General features: G+C 62.5%; 1 protein-coding gene across 6 annotated transcripts in view; it reads left to right on the top strand.

Annotated features, from left to right (window-relative positions):
* Positions 1 to 16,525, top strand: part of AGRN (agrin) — a 75,063-nt gene that overhangs the window by 46,612 nt on the left and 11,926 nt on the right. For all 6 annotated transcript variants that reach the window (XM_084494994.1, XM_084494993.1, XM_084494992.1 and 3 more), the window contains 19 exons: positions 36 to 242; positions 3,892 to 4,113; positions 5,279 to 5,473; positions 6,027 to 6,227; positions 7,469 to 7,614; positions 7,746 to 7,851; positions 8,057 to 8,170; positions 9,418 to 9,582; positions 10,120 to 10,263; positions 10,458 to 10,582; positions 10,858 to 10,963; positions 11,143 to 11,529; positions 11,618 to 11,752; positions 12,868 to 12,995; positions 13,835 to 13,949; positions 14,243 to 14,362; positions 14,595 to 14,939; positions 15,602 to 15,794; positions 16,291 to 16,506. In XM_084494994.1, the coding sequence (XP_084351120.1) occupies positions 36 to 242; positions 3,892 to 4,113; positions 5,279 to 5,473; positions 6,027 to 6,227; positions 7,469 to 7,614; positions 7,746 to 7,851; positions 8,057 to 8,170; positions 9,418 to 9,582; positions 10,120 to 10,263; positions 10,458 to 10,582; positions 10,858 to 10,963; positions 11,143 to 11,529; positions 11,618 to 11,752; positions 12,868 to 12,995; positions 13,835 to 13,949; positions 14,243 to 14,362; positions 14,595 to 14,939; positions 15,602 to 15,794; positions 16,291 to 16,506 (3,370 nt within the window). The remainder of the gene's footprint in view (positions 1 to 35; positions 243 to 3,891; positions 4,114 to 5,278; positions 5,474 to 6,026; positions 6,228 to 7,468; positions 7,615 to 7,745; positions 7,852 to 8,056; positions 8,171 to 9,417; positions 9,583 to 10,119; positions 10,264 to 10,457; positions 10,583 to 10,857; positions 10,964 to 11,142; positions 11,530 to 11,617; positions 11,753 to 12,867; positions 12,996 to 13,834; positions 13,950 to 14,242; positions 14,363 to 14,594; positions 14,940 to 15,601; positions 15,795 to 16,290; positions 16,507 to 16,525) is intronic.

The raw sequence follows: 16,525 nt of genomic DNA, 5'->3' as shown, positions 1-16,525 counted from the left end.
GAGGCGAGCCCGGCAGCCGAATTCCCTCCCCGCAGACAAATGCAAGGAGGAGTGCAAGTTCAACGGGGTCTGCCTGAACCGCCGCGGCGCCGCGCGCTGCTCCTGCGAGCGCCTCTCCTGCCACGGCGCCTACCGGCCCCTCTGCGCCCGCGACGGCCGCACCTACGGCAACGAGTGCGAGCGCCAGAAAGCCGAGTGCCAGCAGAAAGCTGCCGTCCCCGTCAAGCACAGCGGACCCTGTGGTAAGCACCGGTGCCGCCGGGCCGCCCGCCCGCACCTCTCGTTCCCGTCCCGGCAACCCCGTCCCGGGGTCGGTGCCGGGGCGCAGCAGGTAAGTGGTGTGGCTGGGTGCCCACCTCGGTTTTAGGGCCGGCCGGCCACCCCCCGTTAGCGGCTCCTCGTGGTTTTTTTTTTGCCTTCCAGCAGCCCGGTGTCCCGTGTCTGTGTGTGTTTTTTCTGTGTTCCTCCTCGCTCTCATCTCTCTCTCCGCTCTGCTCGCTGGGATCCGCCAGCTCCTCTCATCCACCGCCTCCACCCCCCACGTCCCCATCGCCGTGTGGGTCCCCCCGCAGCCCACCCCGCTCATTCCTCGCCCCCAGGGTAGTGCCAGACCCCGAGCTCCTGCCATGCTTCCCCTCCATGCCCACCTCTCTCGGCTCCAGGTCCTCTCCCGCAGGATCCGGCCCCGGCGCTCCCGCTCTCCGGAGGTCTCAGCGTGGCTTTGTCACATCTCCACGAGCAGCTTTTGACCTTCCCAATGGAAACAGATCTTATAGGAGGGGGTTTCAGGGCCCTAGGACGTTGGGAACATCCGATTTTTTTATTTTATTTTTATTTTTTAAGATTTTTGCATGGAAAAAAATGAAGAAGGTCGAGCAGCGAGCTTGGTTTGCATGAGGTCGAAGGGCCAGTGGTTTCAGCCTGGCTTTGATTTCGCCAGAGGTTCAGGACGTCGTCCTAAGCTGATATTCTTTAAGGGATCAGGGCTTCAAACCCTCCTGAAGCACTTGGAAAGGCCGCCCGGCGTTTTTTTGGGTCTGTTCTGCTGGCTTTGCGCTCCCGCGCTCCGTTTTAATCCTGCCAGGCCCAGCTGCTGGAAAATTGCTTGTCAGGCTCCCAAAATCCCACTCAGCGTAATGATGACTGTTATTTTGAATCGCCCGTTTTAGCATCTTTCTGGCTTTTGGATGCTTCTGAGTCAGGTCCCCTGGTTCTTTGCACGGGGAGGGCAGCCAGGGCGCTTTTCTGCCTCCCTCGTCCCTGCTGTGGGAGGAGGATGGGGACAAAGCAAGATGTGAGCTGCCCGTGGCCAGTGTTGGAGGGGCTGCCGTGTTCAGCTGGGCTTGGAAGGCACCCCAGATTTTGGGGGAATTGCTGGGAATTGCCCTGCTCCCCGGCTGGCATCCTGGACACGATCTTCATGGAGCGAGGCCAGCAGGCAGTGGGAGCAGACACGGAGATGCCCCAGCCCCCACGGAGGTGTCCACAGCTCCTTTTTATTTTTTATTATTTTGGAGGATGCAGGGGGCACCCGGGGGCTGCGTTGGAACCTCTCCCACCTCCCCACCTCTTAAGCCCAGCCGTGGCCTTTTCCAGCAGCAAAGGCAAAGAGGCAAAGCCAAGCACAACAGCCCAGCCCCTCTTTTGGATCCTTCCCTGCTCTCACCCCGTGTCGGGGCAGCTGAGGAAGGAGGGCTGGGGCTGAGGCCGGTGCGGACAGGAGGCGGAGGGAAGGTTTTCTGGAGTTGCATCTGTCTTTTCCTCCCTGCCTCTCTTTTTGCTCTCTTTCCCCTCCGCTCTCTCTCTTTCCTCTTTCGTCTGTGTCTTGTGTTTTACAGCGCTGCCTGTGCGGAGGAAGGAGTTGTGTCCTCGCAGCACCCTTCTGCTCCCTACCCGGACATCTCTGCTAGGAGGTCGGCTTTCTCCCCTTCTCCGTAGCCAGTGGCAGCCCTGGCCTCTCCCCGCCGCTCCCTCCCTCGCCAGTTTTGCTAAAGAGCCCCTGGGACGGAGAGGTCCCCCCGGTTTCGCCCCCATCCCCTTACCCCGCACCGCGACGGAGACACCCAGCGGGGGCTCGGCTGCTGCTGGCTGTGCCTTGACCCTTAGGGCTTAATGAGAGTGGGTTTTTCAAGACCCCCCCCTCCTCTGAAAGCCCCGCTCTGGCCGATCCATCACCCTAGACTGCTCCCGGTTGATTTTCCCTCTCCTTTTTCCCCCCTTTTCCCTCCTGCTCCTTCCTGCGCTCGTCCCCTTGCTCCCCGCGGCGATTTGCGCTCGCTGGGGTGGCCCCCCCAGCACCCAGCGAAGCCCCTTCTTGGCAGCACCGAGGAGCTGGCTGCGCTCACGTGGGGTTCTCCCCCAGGAAAACCCTGTTACAGCCCCATAAAGCTGGTGGTGGAGCCCTTTGGGTGTGATGCCAGGGGCTGTGCGCAGCCTCGGAGCCTCTTCCCCTTCACCAGCCCCAGGCTTGCAGGAGAGCTCGGGGTCCCCAGCTCCAGGGGCTTGGTTAGCTCCTCGTTGCATCCACCCGTGCCAAAACCCCACTGACTTCTGCGGGCACCCAGGGGAGCTTCACAGGCTGATTTTGGGCTGTGAAGGAGCCTCCAGTGCCACCTCTCGGGGAGGGTTTTCTGCTTAGGGAGGGCACCAAATGTCAGGGCTGCGTTGTGCCCCAGCCCTGGCACCTCCCCGTGCTCCCGTTTGCTCCCTCCCCAGGACAAAATTTCCACATTTTGGGCTCTTTCTCCATACAAGCACGCTGCCCCGTGGGTGTTTGGGGGATGTGCTGATGGTACGGGTGCTTGGTTTTGGTTTCCAGGGGCCCACAAGCAGGAGGTGTGAGCAGCGTCTCAGGGCGAGAGAGGTTCCTGGTGCTCGGGAACTGCTCGTAAACCCTTCAGCCTCAGGGAAATTGAGGATGGGTGGGAAGGCAGGGTCCAGGCAGTGACCCCGTGCCCGAATCATCCTCCTTCGCTCTAAGCTCTGACTTGGCAGGGACTCCCCAAAGAGAAAAAAAAAAAAAAAATCAAGATCCCAAATTCAGCCTGACCGGTGTCCCCGTTCCAGGCTGGTTTCTTGCACGCAGCCAAGCTCCAGAGGGCTCAAACCGTGCTCCTGCCCTGCGCCTGCATCCCCTTGTGCCCAGCAGGGGAGGAAAACCAGCACCCCCAGGCCGTGCTGGCAGCTGGGGGGGGCTCTGCCTGGCCCCCCGCCCCCTGCCTGCCCCACTGCTCCTCGCCACGGGGGCCGCGCCGTGCCTGCGCCTGCATCCATCTCACCCCTGTCTGTCCCCACATCCTTCCTCTCGCTGTGTCCTCGTTCAGTCCACGTCCTTTCCTCCCCCCCCGTGTCCTCGGGGATTTTCTCTTGGGTCCCCAGGCAGTGCCAGCTCAGCCCTGGTGCTGTCTCCAAACCTCCCTGGCTGCGCGGAGCGAGGGGGTGCTGGCTGCTGCCGAAGGGGAGCCTGCAGCCTGTGCTGCCCCCCCCAACCCCAGAACAATGCCTCCCGATGCCGGGGAGACCCCAATATCTTGGGGGGGGGGCTCAGGAAGCCATAAAAAAGCTGCAGGGATGATCAGAGCCTGGCTGCCCCCTCGAGGGGCGCGGGATGGAGGAGAGCAGCCGGGCACGCAGGGGGAAAACCTCGTGCCTGCTTCCCACCCCAACCTCCACCGAGCATGGAGGGGACGCTCAGCAGGGCACGTGGGGAGGGAACGGGAGGAGCGGGGGCTGCTGCGAGGCCAGGAGCTCTGCGTGATTGCCCAGGCTTTTTTGGGGAGGCAGGGGGGGTGCTGGAGATGCTGGCATGCCTCGCCGTGCACCGTGCCCGGGGGTGCCCGGCACGCAGCGGGCTGATCCCCGCTCCCCGTCTCTCCTCTCTCCCCTCTGCAGACCTGGGCACCCCCAGCCCCTGCGTGAGCGTGGAGTGCACTTTCGGGGCCACGTGCGTGGTGAAGAACCGGGAGCCCGTGTGCGAGTGCCAGCAGGTGTGCCAGGGCCGCTACGACCCCGTCTGCGGCAGCGACAACCGCACCTACGGCAACCCCTGCGAGCTCGACTCCATGGCCTGCGTCCTCAGGAGGGAGATCAGGGTGAAGCACAAGGGGCCCTGCGGTAAGGAGGTGCCCCCAGCGGGGCCGCCCGGGTGCCTTTGTGCTGTGGGTGCACGGGGAAAGGAGGGGAGGGTGGCATCGGTGCGTGTCCTCGCCCCCGGAGGATGCTGCCGGGTGGTTTGGGATGCAGCGAGCTCACCCGGAGGGTGCAGGATCCGTCCTGTTTCGTAGCAAGAGCTGTGGTGCGCAGCCGAGCCCTGCGTGCAGCTCTTCCATCTGCCAGCTCTCCGCTCGTGCCAGCGCAGCTTTGCCAGGCAGAAAGTGTTTGCCCACAGGCAGAGCGCTCAGCCCCTCGCGCAGGGTGCCAGGGTGCGCACGCAGGGCTGGGCTCCTGCACTTTTTTGTCAAAATGCTGCTGTTTTGCCCTCAATCTGCAGGGTGGGTGGCGGGAGCCCTGTCTTTGTGCCTGCAGCTCGGCGTGGCACAGCCCCGTGGCCCTGCCGAAACCGGCCTCGGTGCCTTCAAGGCGTTTCCCCTTCCTGCTGGGTGAAAGGAAAATGAGGAAAAAAACCAATCTGCAGGATCTCGGACCTGCACGCGGGGAGCCTGTGGTGGATTTTGGAGCCCAGCCTGGTCCCGGGCTGGGGCTGTTCCCTTCCCTGCATGAAACCAGCCTCTGGATCTCCCCCCGTGGCTGCAGCAGGCGGCGGTGTCACCTTCGTGTCACATCCCCAGGAGCGCAGCCACCCCAGGGTGCTGGGCAGGGAGGCAGCGGTGCCCCTGGGGAGCACCCACACCCTGTTTTGGGAAGCAAATTGGCTTCGGGGCTTGCAATAAAAACCTTTCTCCCTGCTGGCTTCTTATGTTCAAGTCCTGCCTCCCCTGTCCCCAGGAGCCTGCACCCCGCACCCCTCGGCCACCGCTAATTTATCAACCCGCTAATTGCGCTCGGCCCCGCGCCCTCTCATTTAGCCATAACAGCTCCCAGCACCGGGGACATTTCATCACGATTTCTCCTGGCCCTGACGGGTTTTTCCAGCAGTTCTCCTCCCTCTGCCTCCCCCAGCCTCACCTCCTGGCCCAGCGAGGACCTGCGCGGGCGAGGGGGCTGCGGCGGGGATTTTATTCCAGCGCAGAGCTTGGTTAGAGAGCGATGCCCTCCCCGCTGCTCTAACCTGCTTTTATTTTAATTTAATTTTATTTTTTTATGCTCCTCGCCCCTGCAGACCGCTGTGGCAAGTGCCAGTTCGGGGCCATCTGCGAGGCGGAGACGGGGAGGTGCGTGTGCCCCACCGAGTGCGTGCCCTCCTCGCAGCCCGTCTGCGGCACGGACGGCAACACCTACGGCAGCGAGTGCGAGCTCCACGTCCGGGCGTGCACGCAGCAGAAGAACATCTTGGTGGCTGCCCAAGGCGACTGCAGTGAGTCTGGCAAGGTCCCCTTCGTCCCTCTTCTCGCTCCTTTTGGTGGCGTTTTGGGGAGAGGATGGGCAGCCCCCCCCCCTTCCCCCCTTCCCTGCCTACTCAGGGTGCCCGGGCATGGCCACCCGAGGTTCCCCGGGTGTTTGTGGCACCGTGGGAGGCACCAGAGACACCCCGGGTTGGGGACGGGGGTGGCTTTGTGCTTTGGCTGAGCCGAGCGAGGAAATCGGGCTAAAAACACTTTATTATGGGACACCAAAATGGGAGGCACGAAGGGGCTGTTTGGTGGCACAGATTCCGGCAGCTCCCCCTCCCCTCCGTCCCTGGGGGTTAATTCCTCTCTGCCTGCCTGTTCCCTCCCTCCTCACGAGCTGCCTGTGCTAATTCCTTAACGAATTTAAAGCCTCGGAGCCCCCATCCCACCCGCCCAGCCTGGCGCTGCGGGGGCTGGAGCGCGCAGCCCCTCTCCAAATCCCAGAGAGGTGCCTGACGGAGCCCGACCTCCCCCAGCAGGGCCTTAAAATGGGATTCCTCGCCCCCCCTGTCCCCACAGAATCCTGCGGCAGCACCGTCTGCTCCTTCGGCAGCACCTGCGTGGGGGGCCAGTGCGTCTGCCCCCGCTGCGAGGGGCAGCCCCCGGGCCAAGTGTGCGGCACCGACGGGCTCACCTACGGCAACCGCTGCGAGCTGCGGGCGGCCGCCTGCCAGCGCCAGCAGAGCATCGAGGTGGCCAGGATGGGGCCCTGCGAGGACGGTAGGTCGCTGCCCTGCCCCCGGAGACGTGTGGCCGCTTTCATTTCCTGCTCCCCTGGGTTTATTTTGGGGGAGCGGTGGTGTTTCGGGTGGCGGGGTGCTGGCTCTCCGCGCGCGTTCCGTGTCCGGACCCTCTCGTGGGGTGCTTGAGGTCACCCTGCGATGCTCATCGTCCCCCTCGGGGGGGGATTTGTGCTCCCTGATGGTCCCAAATCCATTTCTCCGCTGGGATCATCCCAGCTGGGTTTGGGCAGCTGGGGAAAACCCACCCCCAGGCTGCTTTTCCCGAGTCCTTCCCCCCAAAAAAAAGCCAGGCAGAGCTGGGGAGGAAATCAGCTGTGGCATCCCCCGTTGCTAGCCACGATCCCACTCCTTCAACCCCATCCTTTCCCCATCTCTGGGTGCTTTGGGAAAAGCACATCAGCACCCCCTGGAAGGAAGCCTCCAGCCGTTTGACTCGCTTTGCTGCTGCCCAGGACCCCCCGAGCCCCCCGTTGGGGGTGTTAACAGTGGCTGAGAGCTTCAACCTCTCCAAATCCTGGCTGCTGGGACGTGCCAGCCCGGCCAGCTGAGCTTCCCCAGCTCGTTGCACCAGAAAAAAAAAATAAAATCCTCAGAGCACGGCAGGGCTCGGGGAGACGGCGAGGCAGAGCACGGTGTTTGATCACGGCCCTCCTTCGGGAGCTGCAGGTTGATGTCCCCCTGGGAGAAGATCTTAAATAATTCCCTGTGTAATGCCAGCTCCCAGCCTTTGATCGCTCAATAAAAAGGGGCAGGTTTTCCTTTTTTTTGCTTTTTCGCTTCACTTTTTTTTTTTTTTTCCTCCTTTTTATTTTTTTTATTTTTTTCCTTTTAATTAAAGAAGCCTTTGAAATCAGCAACATCTCTATTCTTGCTGCCGGAGCTCTGAGCATCTTACGGAGAGGCAGCGGGGCCGGGGACAGGGTTTTTATGTTGTTTGCCTGCCTGCCGAGCCAGGAATTTGTGCCTGGCTGGCCGTCGGAGCCAGCCCAGACCCCATCCATCTCCCTGCCCTGCGTGTTTGCGGTGGCGGCAGCACTCTCCCTGCTGAGCTGAGGGGACGAGATGATCTCCAAAGGCCCCTTCCAAACTAAACTCCTCCATAACTCCGTGCCTTTGAGGTTAAACCTGCTGTGATGGGTTCGGAGGGGGCGTCTTTTCCCCTCCAGCCCTGCCCCGGTGGCCGGGATCCCTTCTCACCCCAAATTTCTTCTGCTCCAGAGTGCGGCTCGGGGGGTTCGGGCTCTGGAGACGGGAGCGAGTGCGAGCAGGAGCGGTGCCGGCAGTACGGGGGCTGGTGGGACGAGGACGCGGAGGACGACCGCTGCGTCTGCGACTTCACCTGCCTGGCGGTGCCGCGCAGCCCGGTGAGCATGCCGGGCATTTTGGGGCTCTCTCTCCAACCCGGTTTCCTCTCTCCACGTGCATCCCGGGGCGGGAGAGGGGATCCTATGGCTGGGGGACCTGCCCTGAGCAGCTCCCCGCACTGTCCCGCCAGGTCTGTGGCTCTGACGGTGTGACCTACGCCAACGAGTGCGAGCTGAAGAAGACGCGGTGCGAAAAGCGCCAGGACCTCTACGTCACCAGCCAAGGAGCCTGCCGCGGTGAGACCCCGCAGCGGTGCCCTGGTGACCCTGTTTTGTGCCCCGTCCTTCCCCTGGCCAAAGCCAGGACCTCGTTTTGTCACCCCTTCCCCAGCATCCCTGCGAGGACCCCGTGGTTTTGCAGGGGTGCCGCCGGCTGCTCGATGCACTGCGCTGCCCGGAGGCAGCCAAAATAACCCGCGTGCCTCTCTGCTTTCCTCCGCAGCCCTGGCCACCACCCCACCACCCCTCCTGGTGGTGCACTGCAGCCAGACCATCTACGGGTGCTGCCCGGACAACACCACCTTGGCGCTCGGCGTGGGCGCAGCGGGGTGCCCAAGTAAGTGACGCTCATTTTTGGGGGGCACAGGGGGCCCTTGAGGGTGGCTGGAAGGCAGGGAGGGGATCCCTGGGGTCCCATCGCAGGGGAAATGAAGAGAGGTTGGTCCTCCCCATTCCTGAGCTAGCGAGGGATTTCCAAAGGCTCAAAAAGCCTCCGTTTGTCCCCAGTTTCATGGGCAGCGTGTGCGCACGGAGGTGTGCGCGCTCCCTTCGCCATCTCCTAGCGGTGACCTTCCATCTAAGCCCCCTGCAATTCAGGGAGGTTGCTGAGGATTTGCCTGGTGCTGAGCCTGTCCTGGAGGCAGCAGAAGGTGCCCCTGGGGCCAGGCTGTGCCCTTTTTTTGTGCCTTCATCCCATTGCTGGAAGCTGGGGCAGGACAAACGATGCCGGGCTCTGCCTGAGCTCGGGTTCCCTCGCGGCCCTTCACCCCGGGACCCGTGACTGCTTGGTGACACCGTGCAGGGAGCTGAGCCGGGCAAACGTTTCATTAATATTTATTAAATAATTACGGGGCTTGAGCAGAAGGCCCGTTTTGAGAGGCATTAGCGAGCTGTTAACAGCTGAGGCTGCGCCTGCCTGTCAGGGAACCCCATCGCCCCGTGGAGACGTGACTCGAGCTGCGCCTGGGCTGTAGCTGCCCGACGAAGCTGCAGCGCTGCTTGATGTGCCAGATCATTTAAAAAGCAGCCTCTTTGGCCGCTGCCTCTTCCTGGGGCCAAGAGGGGCCAGCCCAGACAGCGGGAGCAGGTCGGGGAGGAGACGGAGCGTCTCGCCTTCAGCATCGCCCTGGTGGCTCCTGGTGATGCTCCCGTGCGCCCCTGGCCATGCTGTCCCCTGCCCTTCCAGCCATGGGGACAGCTTCCCACCTCTTTTTCCACCCGTACGGGATCCCACCGGTTTCTGTCCCACCTGTGCTGCTCTCCAGCTCTGTCCCACGTCCCCTTTCCCACCTCCCCCTGGGGATTCAGGGGGCGCCTCTCCGTCCGTCTTCGGATCGCTTCCCTCCGCCGAGTTCCCAATCAATGAATTAATAATAAACCCCTAAGAGCTTCCTCCCCCTTTGATGTCGATGTGAAAGGAGCTGTAGATGAGAGCAAAGCCAGTGGGGCCCTCCCTGGAGGTCCTGCCCTTTGCAGCTGGAGCGGGAGGAGGCTTTCAGCAGCACGGGTGGCTCCGTGCTCCCCGCGGCGGCTCCCATCCTCCTCGGCAAGGATTTATCCTCACGGCCTCCCTTTTGCTCGCAGGCACCTGCCAGTGCAACCCCTACGGCTCCTACGGGGGGGCCTGCGACCCCGCCACGGGGCAGTGCTCCTGCAAACCGGGCGTGGGGGGCCTCAAGTGCGACCGCTGCGAGCCCGGCTTCTGGAATTTCCGCGGCATCGTCACCGACAGCAAGAGCGGCTGCACGCGTGAGTGCCGGCACCCCTCGCCCTGGGTCTCCTGCTGTTGGCAAGGCTCTGGGCACTCTGGGGCCATCGTGCCATTTAAAACTGGGAACCCTCGTGCTGGCGGTGGCTGTTTGTATAAAGAAACTCTCAGCGGGGAGTGTGGTTTTGCCCGTTTCTCGCTGAAATCGCGGGGAGCCGGGTGATGGACACGGTGCCGCTGTAGGGTAGGGATGCTCGGTGCTCCAGGCAAGCTCCTGGCTTCCTCCCCGGCCCCAGGAGCACCAGCACGGCAGGATTGAGTAGCTGGAGATCGATGCCAGAAAGCAAAAGCTAGAAACATGCAGACAGCTTTGTACCTGCGCTGCTGACAAGGCTCCCTGAGCGCACACCTCATTCGCTCGTACCTGGAGCCTTTAAATCCAAGCCTTTGGGAGGGTGAGCACAGGGTCACAGCCGGCATCGTGGTTCTCCTCGCATCCTTCTCCTCATTTTTTTTGGAGGACTGACTGCTGCCGGCCCCCCAGCAGAACCTTTTTTCTTTTTCCCCTCCTTGCCCAGCCTGTAACTGCGACCCGGTGGGCTCGGTGCGCGACGACTGCGAGCAGATGACGGGGCTGTGCTCCTGCAAGACGGGAATCACCGGCATGAAGTGCAACCAGTGCCCCAACGGCAGCAAGCTGGGCATGACCGGCTGCGAGAAAGGTGCGGGATGGCCCAGGGGAACACGTGGGGACAGAGGTGCTGGGGACACGTGGGGACAGAGGTGCTGCTCTGCCGAGTCCTTGGGAGGGGAGACAGGGTTGGATCCAGCATCGCCTCTTGGCTTTGATCATTGGTTTGTTTTAAGGTTGGCACGCGCTTTTTATCCCCTTTTCCTCCTTCTCTCCCTCCCCCAGACCCATCGGCCCCCAAATCCTGCGAGGAGATGAGCTGCGAGTTCGGCGCCTCCTGCGTGGAGGTGAACGGCTTTGCGCACTGCGAGTGCCCGTCCCCGCTCTGCTCCGAGGCCAACATGACCAAGGTTGGGGGCATCGCCGAGGGGCTGGGGGCGCAGGGATGCGTGGCTGGGTTGGTGCTGCCAGCCCTGGGACTTCGAGGTCTCCCCCTGCCCAGCAGGAGCAGGCAGCCTCCTCGCTGCATGGTTTGGGGACGTGCCACACACGTGGGTGTCCCCGGCAAAGGGCATCGGTGGCACCTCTGAGCTGCTCTCCAGGGAATTTGGGGGCAGGTTTAATTTTGCCCAGGGGTTTAGCAGAGAGCAGACGCAGCTCACGCCTTGCCCCGTCGCCCTGCTAGGTGTGTGGCTCCGATGGTGTCACCTACGGGGACCAGTGCCAGCTGCAGACCATCGCGTGCCGGCAGGGGCAGCTCATCACGGTGAAGCACACGGGGCAGTGCCACGGTGAGTCCCTGCTGTCCCCAGTGCCAGGACAGGGCCACCTCCATGCCCTGAGGCTGCTCCCAGCCTCGGGGCTACCTCCTCCTGCCCTGCCCCTGCTTTGCACCGTGCACCCCAGCGTCACGGATAGCTTTTCCCAAACCTGCCCTTTCCTCACCTCGTTTTCTCGCTGCTCCTCGCAGAGTCCATCACCCACACGAGCCACTCGGCGCCTCCCACGCCGCTGCCCACCCTCCCCTTGGACAAAATCATCCTTCCTCCGCCGCTGCAGCTGAGCACCCGGGCTCCAGAGCCCACCGAGCTGGCCAGCAGCCCCCCGCTGACGGAAGAAGCCAAGCCCACCCCAAGAGCTCACCCTACAACCAGGCGCGTCACCACGGCCAGGCCGGCCACCACCCCCTGGATGACCCACGGGGCGGCCAAGACCACCATCCGCCCTCTGGCCACTTCTCCGGTGGTCCTGGCCACCACCCAGCCTGCCTACGTGGAATCGGGCAGCGCCGAGGGCAGCGGGGACCAGGAGATGGGCACCAGCGGTGACCAAGAGGCCAGCGGGGCCGGCTCTGCCGGTGAGTGGCCACTTTGGCTCTCAGGAGCTCGGCATCCTCGTGGTCTGACGGATTTGGGGTCCTTAAGGTTCTCCTTCGTGCCCTGCAGGGGAAGAGGAGGCGGAAGAAAGCCAGGTAACCCCCACGCCGGCCATCGAGAGGGCAACGTGCTACAACACCCCGCTCGGCTGCTGCTCCGACGGCAAGACGGCCGCCGCCGACGCAGAGGGCAGCAACTGTCCGGGTGAGTCGGTCCTTGTGGGGCTTTTGAGTCGGGCTGAGCTCTTCCAGGTCCCGAACTGGTGCCGGCGGGGTTGTCCCCGTGGACGTGCCGGAGCCGTGGTGGCCAGCGGGCGTTGTATCCCCCGCCACGGTCCCCTTCGGCCAGCCACGTGTGCGCTGCTCGGTGGTTTTCTTCGTTTAGCCGACCTCTTTCTCCCTCGAATATCTCAGCCTTCAAACTTCCACCACTTTTTTTTTTTTTTTTAATTATTATTATTTTTTTAGCACATTCCTGGCGCGCAGGGGGATGAGGGAATCGGTCGGATTCCCTTTTACCTGGTGGAGCTGGGCTTAGCAGGAGCAGCCCAGTGCCAGGGCAGGAGGGAGAGCCGCTGGGGTGCTGGTGACTGGTGCTGGCCTCACAGTGCCCATGGCAAGGAGACACAGAGACCTGTGCTCATCCAGAGTAAATGTGTGCCCACATTTGCTCCAAAAAATGCTGCATTGGGGCGATTTCCCAGGCGTCTCCTCTTGGAGCTCCTCCTTGGGCACCCCCTTTTCCTTTGGACCCCGCGCAAGGAGCTCCGAAACTCTTCACCCACTTTACCCCCAGCAGGGATCTCCTCGAGGCGGCGGCTCCTCCAGGAAGGCACCCACACCTCGGGGAGGTTTTTGGGGGATCTCCAGGCTCCCCGCAGCCCTCTGGCGGGGTCTCCCCGCGCCTCTCCCGGCCCAGTTTGGCCCCGCCGTGCCCCGCGGTTGCATGCGCGCGTCCGATCCCGCCGCGTTGCCCTGTGTGCTGCTCTGGCTAACGTCTTTCTCTTGTTACTCAGCCGGTGCAGGGGGGCTGCTGCTCTCTCCGGGCCGGAGCTCAGAGGAAACCGTATGGTAAAAGCTGCCATCTCCAGCCTGGTCTTTGCCATCCGCTCCAGCACCCTCTGATACTAATCCTCCATGGCGCTCTCCCAGACCCATCCAGACTAACCCCGACACTGGCACTACCCGCGCACTGCCATCCCCCTAAATCCCCCCCCCCCAGGGACTCGAAACGCTCCTCGCGGCTCTCAGCCCCACGCCCGCCCCCTCCCCGCCAGCCCACTGAAAAAGCTTTGTCTTTTCTGCCCTCCCTCCCCTCAGCTACCAAAGTCTTCCAAGGAGTGCTCATCTTGGAGGAGGTGGAAGGCCAGGAGCTCTTCTACACCCCCGAGATGGCTGACCCCAAGTCGGAGCTCTTCGGGGAGACGGCCAGGAGCATCGAGAGCGCGGTGAGTCCTGGCCACGGGGGCAGGAGGCTGCCGAAGGGCCTTTCTGGGCTTGGCAAGAGGAAAAAAAAAAAAAAAGGAGCCTGCAATTTGGGGCAGCCACCCCACAAAGGCGGGGGCCGGGCGCTGCGCCCTGGGTGCGCCAGCATCACCCCCGGGTCCCCCGCTTCTCCTCTCCATGCTCAGCGACTTCGCCGTTGCTTTCCATCACCCAAGAGCACAAAAACCTCTTTGCTCTCGGAGGAGCACTGCCCCCACATTCTTCTGGTTTTATTTTTTTAGATGAATTTAGCCTGTGGAGGCTGGGGGCGAGCACGGCTCCTCTCCGGGGTGGGCGCTTAAGAGTGTAAGGAGCTGGGACACAGCCCGCTTGTGCCCAGCAGGTACCCTCGGTGAATTTTATTCCTAGCCTACGTGCATTCGAGGCTCTTCCCCGTGCCGTGTCGGTGGGTCGCGTCCTTTATCACGTGCTGGGGCCGAGCTGCTCCTTTTTCAGCTTGATCTCGGTGGTGGGGCTGCCCAACAAGAGGTTCTGCCTAACGCCCTGGATTTTTCCAAAGCTTCTGTAACTCCAAGAAAAGCCTGCAGGCAACACCACGTCCCACGGACCTTTGCCCTTCTGGTTCAGCTGCACAGCTTGGGATTTAAAAAAAAAAAAATCCAGTTTTCTACCTTTATAGAGCCAGCCCCCTGCATCTCCAGCGCCTGGAGCAAGGGGCTCGGAGCCCTGTGTGTGTCTGGGCACACCAAAGAAGCCCTGGGTGGGGTAACAGCGTCACGAGGAACCCGAGCCCGTGCCCACTGCTCAGTCTGTCTCTCCTCCCTCCCCTCCCCTCCGGCAGCTGGATGAGCTGTTCCGCAGCTCTGACATCAAGAAGGATTTCAAGAGCATCCGCGTGCGGGACCTGGGGCAGAGCAGCGCTGTCCGTGTCATTGTGGAGTCCCACTTTGACCCAGGTAAGTCCCTTCCCGGCGGTGATTCCCCATCAGCCTGGGACGGGGCATCACCCCCAGGGATGCTGCCAGCCTCCGAAACCAGCATGAGCACCAAAAAGCCCTTTAAAAATGAGCCAGGGGCGTGCCATGTGTCCCCCAAAACCAAGAGGTGCTGGAGGGGCTGTGCCTGGAAGGCTGGAAGCATTTTTTTGGGGGGGCAAGGAATGATTCAGGCACATCACGGAGAGGGCACAAAGGGAAATGCTCGCATCCTCACTCTCATCCTCCTCTTTTCTCCTCCTGGCTGGGAGCAGCCACGTCCTACACGGCAGCGGACGTCCAGGCGGCCCTACTGAAGCAGATCCGAGCTTCCAAGAAGAAAACCATCCTGGTGAAGAGGCCCCAGCAGGAGCACGTCAAATTCATGGATTTCGGTGAGCCCGCGGGTTGGGCACAGCGGGGTCCCCCCCGGGGCAGAGCCCAGCCTCGCTGCGGGGTCTGTAGGGCAGAGGATGGGGGCTCCCCTCCTTTTGGCACACACCACAACCAGCAGAGCCTCCAAGCAGCCTCCCCTCACCCTCCTCATCCCAACCCCGACCTCCTTTCCCCTCTCTCCGGAGCATTTTGCAAAACCCCGACCCCTCCCTGCTCTTCGCTGCCTTGCAGACTGGATCCCCAGGCTCTTCACCACCACCGTCACCACCACCACGGCCACCACCATGGCCCCGGCCACCACCCGCAGGTACACCACGGCCTCGGCGGCCACCACGGCCCAGGGTTTGCGCCAGGACGCCGCGGTTCGAGCCAGCACCAAGCCACCCGGCCCCCTGAGCACCCGGAGACCCAGCTCCACGCTCCCCGCCGCCCCTCGCCGCAAGCCCCCCGGCACCAAGAAGCCCCCGCGCCCCTGCGACTCCCACCCCTGCCTGCACGGGGGCACCTGCGAGGACGACGGGCAGGATTTCACCTGCAGCTGCCCGGCGGGCAAAGGGGGGGCCGTCTGCGAGAAACGTAGGTGAAAAATAGGAGAAACGGGCAACAGGAGCTTTTATTTTTACAGCAGAGCAGCCCTGCGGGTGTCGGCAGCGGGTGCATGGCCGTGGGGTGGGGAGGGTGTGAAGCGGGGACGGCGAGGTGCCCCCCTAAAAAAGCAGGGAAGGGATTCTCCTCGGGGTTTTCGTTGCAAAGTTTGGGCTCTTAGGATGCAGAGAGGATCCAGCTGGGAAAGTGCAGCCTGTTTTCTGGCACGGTCTCCCCAGGAAACTTTTGGGGCTGGTGCAGGGAGGCTGCTGCAGCCCGCGCCGGCTGCTTGGGCACGGAGAGATGTGGGGCACCCCCAAACCCAGCCCGTAAGCAGTGCCGGTGACCCAAAGCAGGCTGTGTGAGCCGTAAGAGGCACGGTTTTAAGGGGAGAAGGTGCCAGGAGCAATTTCTCTCTGGCTGTGCCACCCCAGCGCCCTGAGCACGGGGACGCTGAGCTCCGTGCCGGTCTTGTTAATTTGAATATTAAAAATTGAATATTTTGGAGGCAGTCCCATGGGATCCCTAAAGCCTGGGAGCGATCTTTTGGGGGCTTGCCATCACGAGAGGTGTTGGGGGCCACCGGTCCCGCTGTCTGGGAGGCTTCATCCCCTCTCCATCCTCATTTCCATCCTCTGCTTCACCCCCGGCAGCGATCCGGTACTTCATCCCCAGCTTCGGGGGCAAGTCCTACCTGGCCTTCAAGACGATGAAGGCGTACCACACCGTGCGCATCGCCATCGAGTTCAGGGCCGTGGAGCTCAGCGGGCTGCTGCTCTACAACGGGCAGAGCCGCGGCAAGGATTTCATCTCCCTGGCGCTGGTCGGAGGCTTCGTGGAGCTCCGGTGCGTGCCCTCGTCCCCCGTCCCCGTGGCACAGGCTGCCAGGTTGAGGGAGGGGAGCATTCAATGGTTAAGAGGATGAATGTTTTCTTTATTTTTCCCGGTGTGTTAGGAAAATTGAAGGGGATTCTGGCGCTTTTCAAGAGGATTAACTTGCTTGTTTCGGTTTGAACGCTGAAAAGCTGAGAGGCGTGGGAGGGTGGCTTCTGGGCAAGCGAGAGCTCTTTTTTTGGCACCCTTCTGGCACCAGGAGAAGAAATTCAGGGGAAAAATAAAAAAAAAATAAAAAAAAAAAAGGGGGGGGGGGGGGAAAACAGGAATCCGAGCTGAAATTACATTTCCAGTTCCCAAAAGGCACGGATTCAAGGCGAGGTGAGGTGAAGGGAAGAGCTTTGGAGACCCCAAAACCCAGACAGGATTTTGTCAGACTTTTGGGGAGGAGGCTGGGTGCTCCCAACGCCTCCGGGCTGCGGCCACGAGCTTTCCCCATCCCCTCCAGGTTTAACACCGGCTCCGGCACCGGGGTGGTGAGCAGCAAGGTGCGTGTGGAGCCCGGCAAGTGGCACCAGCTGGTGGTGAACCGCAACCGGCGCAGCGGCGTGCTGGCCGTGGACGGCGAGCCCCACGTCAGCGGGGAGAGCCCCCCGGGCACCGACGGCCTCAACCTCGACACCGACCTCTTCATCGGGGGAGCGCCCGAGGATCAGATGGCTGCGTGAGCAGGGGGATGGCTG

Source organism: Aythya ferina, assembly GCF_964211825.1.
Source record: "Aythya ferina genome assembly, chromosome: 21".
NCBI lineage: Eukaryota > Metazoa > Chordata > Aves > Anseriformes > Anatidae > Aythya > Aythya ferina.
This window is presented reverse-complemented; position numbering and strand designations above follow the sequence as displayed.